Source organism: Sus scrofa, chromosome 18, assembly GCF_000003025.6.
Source record: "Sus scrofa isolate TJ Tabasco breed Duroc chromosome 18, Sscrofa11.1, whole genome shotgun sequence".
Lineage (NCBI taxonomy): Eukaryota > Metazoa > Chordata > Mammalia > Artiodactyla > Suidae > Sus > Sus scrofa.
In genome coordinates, this window is record NC_010460.4 from 50,562,778 (window position 1) to 50,568,668 (window position 5,891).

General features: G+C 50.9%; 1 protein-coding gene across 3 annotated transcripts; it reads right to left on the reverse strand.

Moving 5' to 3' along the window:
- PPIA (peptidylprolyl isomerase A) lies at window positions 353-4,080 on the reverse strand. 3 transcript variants are annotated; one of them, XM_013985800.2, is made up of 6 exons: window positions 3,968-4,077; window positions 2,373-2,439; window positions 1,913-1,943; window positions 1,732-1,820; window positions 1,353-1,525; window positions 353-691 (listed from the first exon to the last, which is right to left on the reverse strand). In XM_013985800.2, the coding sequence occupies exons 4-6, from the start codon at window positions 1,738-1,740 to the stop codon at window positions 559-561; spliced, it is 315 nt and encodes a 104-aa protein (XP_013841254.1). In that variant the 5' UTR covers window positions 1,741-1,820; window positions 1,913-1,943; window positions 2,373-2,439; window positions 3,968-4,077; the 3' UTR covers window positions 353-558. The 3 variants fall into 3 exon arrangements, with proteins under 3 accessions (XP_013841254.1, XP_020934178.1, NP_999518.1); NM_214353.1 differs by lacking the exon at window positions 2,373-2,439 and having other exon boundaries at window positions 548-691; window positions 3,968-4,040; XM_021078519.1 differs by having other exon boundaries at window positions 1,732-2,439; window positions 3,968-4,080.

Below are 5,891 nucleotides of genomic sequence, written 5' to 3' on the forward strand. Positions count from 1 at the left end.
ATGACCTTGAAGGTCCATCTTGTCCCTCCCACAGCTTTGGTGTTCCATTTGCAACTTGTCCTCGGGATGCTCAGTCAACAAAATCAAAATAAAACTTACATTGGAGTTCCCCTCATGGTGTCTCACCAGCAACAAACCCAACTAGGATCCATGACAATGCAGGTTTCAATCCCTGGCCTTGCTCAGTGGGTTAAGGACCCAGCATTGCTGTGAGGTGTGGTGTAGGTCACAGCTCTTGATTCAACCCCTAGCCTGGGAAGTTCCATATGTTGCAGCTCTGGCCCTATAGAGACAAAAAAAAAGCAAAAAGAAATGAAACCTACATCAATACCCTAACCCATACAAGGACAGACAGTTGTTGTTTAGTTTTTATTTCATAATCATAAACTTAACTTTGCAATCCAGCTAAACTTGGAGGGGGATGAGGAAATGGAACCCAAGGAACTGCAGTGAGAGCACAGAGATTATGGGCTATTTCAAGCAGGTGGGGGTAAAGGGGTGCTCTCCTGAGCTACAGAAGGAATGGTCTGATGGTTAAGATAAAACAAGTCAAATTTATTAGATTTGTCCACAGTCAGCAATGGTGATCTTCTTGCTGGTCTTGCCATTCCTGGACCCAAAGCGCTCCATGGCTTCCACAATATTCATGCCCTCTTTCACTTTGCCAAAGACCACATGTTTGCCATCCAACCTGGAAAAAACAATCATTACCACCTGTAACCAGAGATACACCCTGCATTGTGCTTTAAGATGAGAACACTGCCCCCAAATCAGTTTAGCACACCCAAGAGGGTGGTCCGCGCAGTCTTCAACCTTAGCTAACGCTGACTACATTAATACTGAGAACATTATATCAAAAAAAAAACAAGTGCGGCAACACCACATATTACTTTAAGCCACTATCAAAAAGGTGCTCAAAGGTTCTCCAATCATTGTTAAGAAGGCACCCCTAAAAAAAGAGCCAACAAGGAGATCCCATTGTGGCCCAGCAAAAATGGATCCGACTAGGAACCATGAGGTGGCGGGCTCCATTCCTGGCCTCAATCAGTGGGTTAAGCATCTGGCACTGCTGTGGCTGTGGTGTAGACTAGCAGCTGTAGCTCTGATTGGACGCCTAGCGTGGGAACTTCCATATGCTGCAGGTATGGCCCTAAAAACCAAAAACAAACAAGCCAACAAATCACATGCAAAACTGATTAAACTAATTAATTAACAAAGTCCCGTTTTGCCTCGAGAGTATCTTTGCTTTCTATAGCACACTCCTGCACTCTGCAGCTAGGCATGCCCTTCTACTGCATCAGAGCAGGAACCAACAGCGGGGCACAGTTGCCTTTGCTGTGATCTGCTCTTACCACTCAGTCTTGGCAGTGCAAATGAAAAACTGGGAACCGTTTGTGTTGGGGCCAGCATTTGCCATGGACAAGATGCCAGGACCCGTATGCTTCAGGATAAAATTCTCATCATCAAATTTCTCTCCATAGATGGACTTGCCACCAGTGCCATTATGGCGTGTGAAGTCACCACCCTGTGAACACAAAAGAGGAACCTGTCATTTTTGGCAACACAAGCAGGAAAAACAAAACCAACCATGCCGAGCCTTTAAGCTCAAACTTGAAAATTCAAGTTTAATTAGAAGGGTTAAATGGAACCAAAATGGTAGAATAACAGTTCCTAAATGTACATCCTGAAATAGTCCAGCTCAACCCCAAATCAGTACCATAAATTTCATACCTGGCACATAAATCCTGGAATTATTCTGTGAAAGCAGGAACCTTTATAACCAAATCCTTTCTCCCCAGTGCTCAGAGCACGGAAGTTTTCTGTTAAAAGAGCATATGTGTATAGACACACAGCAATTAAAACAGGAATACCTTTGTCAAACATTAAAAAGACCATAAAGACCCCCACTAACCTGCTGTCTTTGGAACTTTGTCTGCAAACAGCTGTAAGAGAAAATGACAGTTAATTAACAACATCTGCTTACACATTTTGTTTAGTATCCTTGTCTTTAGGGGCTTCTGAATCAAATTCATTTTCTCACTAGAAGAGAATGCTGCTTCAGTAATTACTTTGAATCCCAAATAAGAGCTATCCCTGACAGCCTTAAGGTCCTGTGGGGTTGGGTTACGCAACATAAGACCCAGAGACATGCCAAAAATTCACAACCAGCAATGACTCAAATAGTGTGAGGCTTCTAAAAAGTGACTAGAACTTTTATTTGTATCACACCTACTTCTAAACAGATATACAGCTTCTCAAATGTACATCACCTCCCCCAACTTCAGTTTGAACCTAAGTACAAGATTTTCGGGAACAGCAAGTACTCTTGCATGATCAGGGAATTTAGTCACTGGTAATGAAAATGCTACTACCTCCAATCTGTTAACATAGCTTTATGGATTGGATGAGCAGTCACTTCTTGGTTTCCAGGTCCCTTACCTAGTAGTGGGGTAAAAAATAAAGATTGATTTCTAGTACAACTGCTTCCTTTCCTGCATATATAAAACATTCTGGCTAAAAAAGCTTAAATACCAGAGAAAGCATTTATAAGCCCTTTCATAAAGACAAAGTATTTTACTGACTATTCCAGAGATGTGTGACTAAACCACCTATTGAGATCCCTGAATATTTTTAGGACGACCTTCTAAGTGTGAGTGAAGTAAATGGTCTCAAGTGCCGACGTTCCTCAAACCCTTGTGCTGCCCTGACTTTAAGACCCCTCCTGATGTTCAAGTCGCTACCGGCAGTTCCACCTCCATTCTCACCAGAACCCACGCCAGAGCTCCTATCGCATTTCCCTTAGCGCTCTGGCTCACCTGAGACAAGCCACAAAGCCTCAGGCTCGGGCCGAGTTTCCACGTGGCCTCTGGTCAACTATCAGCTGACCGGATAAAGCGGGGTGTGCTCGATTGGACGTATTTCTCCACGGAGTATTTATCTCAGGGCAAGTTTCCACGTGGGCCCTATCAATTCTTAGCCTTGACTACAGTAAGAGGGAGGGACAGATTGACTAGGACGCAACGTTTTCTCCAGGAAGAGTTTAGGGGTTGACAAGATAGGAAACCCCCTGCATGGGGTGGCGGTGGGGGATACATCTGTTCTCGGAGTAAGATCCTCATCATTGGCGGCTTTTTGAAAAGTGGTCCCAGGGATGGAATCTCTGACGGCTCCACCCCAAGGCCTACCACGTTAACTCCAACAGAACAGCATTTACCGACTCGTGAGCACATCGACTTGGCTGCCATCCCGTGACTACACACGAGAACTCCCAGCATCGGGGAGGCCTACCGAGCAGCCAGTCTCGACTAGCCCTGCGTGGGGACAGCCGGGAGTGGCCGGGCGCCTCCCACCCACCGTCACCGCAGCGGAAGGCGGGCCCCGGCGCCAGCGGAGGGAAGGCGGCCTGCACATTTCCGTTCGGGGTGGGGGCGGGGAGGGCGCGTGGGCCCTTCTCCGACACCCACCTCGCGATCTTACGACAGCGGGGAAGCCCTCCACTCGGCTGACCCCGCCAGCCCTAATGAGCAGCCGCTCCTCCGGGGTCACGGGAGGGCGGGCCGCCACCACCGGCCCCGGCGCGGGAACGGCAGCCTTCTGTTGCGGCTGCCGCGTCGGCGCGAGGCGACCGGCCTCCGAGCCCTCGAGGGCCGCCCCAGGAGGGTCGCAGCTGCCTGGGGCCGGGACCCGCCTTCCGTTTGGGGCGTTGCTGACCCTCGGGGGCCCGCGGACCCGCGCGGCGGCCAACTGCTCGCGGCCCGAGCACGTGCGCGGCCGGAAGGGCGCGGCCGCCCCTCCCCCGCCCGCCCCGCCTTTGTCTGCCCGCCGCCCCCGGCCTCCCAAAATGGCCCCTCGTCAGGAAATGGCGACGCGCCGCCCGCGTTCCTCAAGCGGGGTGCCAGCACCCGGACCCCCGGTCGCCCCCCACCCCCCGCCGGGGCCCACCAGGCGCACTGCCGCCCGCCCCAACCTCGAAGGAGACGCGGCCCAAGGGCTCGCCATCGACGGCGATGTCGAAGAAGACGGTGGGGTTAACCATGGCTGAGCAGCACTGAGAGATCCGGGGCGGCGGCGTCTGCAAGGCAGCACGAGCCCCGCCGCCGGCTCTTTTATAGCCGGTCTGGGCCCCGCCCACGGCCGGTCGCGTGCCTTGTCGCTGGCCAATCGTGACCCAGGTCTAGTCGGAGTGATGGCGCGGCTGGCCTATGGGTGAAGATGGCGCCGGAGAGGCGGGACGGGAGACGCGCGTGCGCGCTGGAGGATGCAGGCAGGTTCCCGCCCGCGGGCTCCTTCTCCGCGCTGCGGCGTGGGGTCTGGTGCCAGCGACCGGAATGGACACCCGGACAGGGCGTGGTGAGCGCCATGGAGAGTCGGTGGGCACCTGAGGGGGGCGCATACCCCCGGCCCGGCGGACAAGACCTCACCCCATTGCTCAGAGGGGGTAACTGAGGCGAACGCAGGCCTCAAGGTCGCGCTATCGGCCAAGGTCGCTCGGGGTCCAGGGCCCGCGCCTCTCTGGGAGGCCAGGTGGCTTTGGGCATCGGGCATCACCTTTTTCTTACTGCAGTTGAGGATGAGGGGCAGCCGTCGCCCCCCCCCCCAGTCTAAGAGATTATGAAATGCTTCCAAAATGCCCTACTTTCCGAAAATACCCTGCACACTCTGAATTTTCTCCAGGAGGAAGACGTTAAAGCACGAGCCTGGCGGACTCTTAACCTATAAAGACATGCTGCACACTTTTGCCGTCTTTTTAAAACTTTTAAAATCTCTGCCCCACACCCTCTTTCAAAAGCAGAATTTTGCTCTGCCTTCTGGGTGAAAGACAAAGCAACCATTTAAAAGTGAATTCCCTTAGGCTAATAAATTAATGATAGTTTTATTGCTAGTACTAAGTGCCCTTATGTGACCCTAGTCATTTGTTCAGAAAACCTTGAAAAGAAAATTTATGTATCCTCTGACACTTGGTCGAAGTATTCAGAATGTTATTTAGTATCTGTAAAACTCAGGTTCTTCGGGGGATGGAAATCCTGTGAAATTGGATTGTTATGATCGTTACACAACTACAGATGTGATAAATTCATTTCAGTAATAAAAAAAACAAAAAACCTCAGGTTCTTCATCTGCAAAACCAGGATAGGGTTGTGAGAAGCAAATCAGAGGTTGGTGGGTTTGTTTTTGTTTTTTAGGTTTTTTTTTTTTTTTTTGCTTTTTAGGGCTGCTCCCGCAGCATGTGGAGGTTCCCAGGCTAGGGATCTAATCCGAGCTACAGCTGCTGGCTTTCACCACAGCCACAGCAACGCCAGATCGGAGCCATGTCTGCAACCTACACCACAGCTCACAGCTCATGGCAATGCCAGCTCCTTAACCCACTGAGCAAGGGCAGGGATCGAACCCGCAACCTCATGGTTTTTAGTCAGATTCGTTTCCATTGAGCCACAATGGGAGCTCCCGCCATCATTCTTAATATTGGCATCGTGAGCCCATATGTGTTTAGGATTTAGAGCGTGTGATTTTGTTCTTGCAACCCCTCCATCATCCCCTTTACAGATGTGGAAAGGGAGCATCCTCCATGTTAAACAGGATGCTCAGAATAAGTAGCTTCGGAGCTAACACAGAGCCTGGAGTGGAACTGCCTGTTCTGCTCACCTCTCATCATCTGCTGCATTGTGACCTTGAGGAAGCTGCTTGTCCTCTGACACGGAAAAAAAAATGACCTGAGGCCCTCAGGCGGAAACGCCCCCCAACTTCTCTCTCCTCCACTCTGAACCTGAAAGCAGTTAGGACCCCCTCCTGAGATACAAATGAATGAGCGATAGATAGTGTGACTTCCCTCGCTATTCAAAGACCTGCTTCTCCTCTCTGTCGACTCTGTCACAACGAGGTCCTCCGCTCAA

What these genes read in the sequence shown, in the direction of transcription:
- PPIA (NM_214353.1), bottom strand. Translation starts at nt 4,036, where the DNA reads ATGGTTAACCCCACCGTCTTCTTCGACATCGCCGTCGATGGCGAGCCC. An exon ending in TGGGCCGCGTCTCCTTCGAG is followed by an intron (nt 1,944 to 3,967) that starts GTTGGGGCGGGC and finishes TTTCTCTTACAG; the next exon opens with CTGTTTGCAGACAAAGTTCC. An exon ending in TTCCAGGATTTATGTGCCAG is followed by an intron (nt 1,526 to 1,731) that starts GTATGAAATTTA and finishes TTGTGTTCACAG; the next exon opens with GGTGGTGACTTCACACGCCA.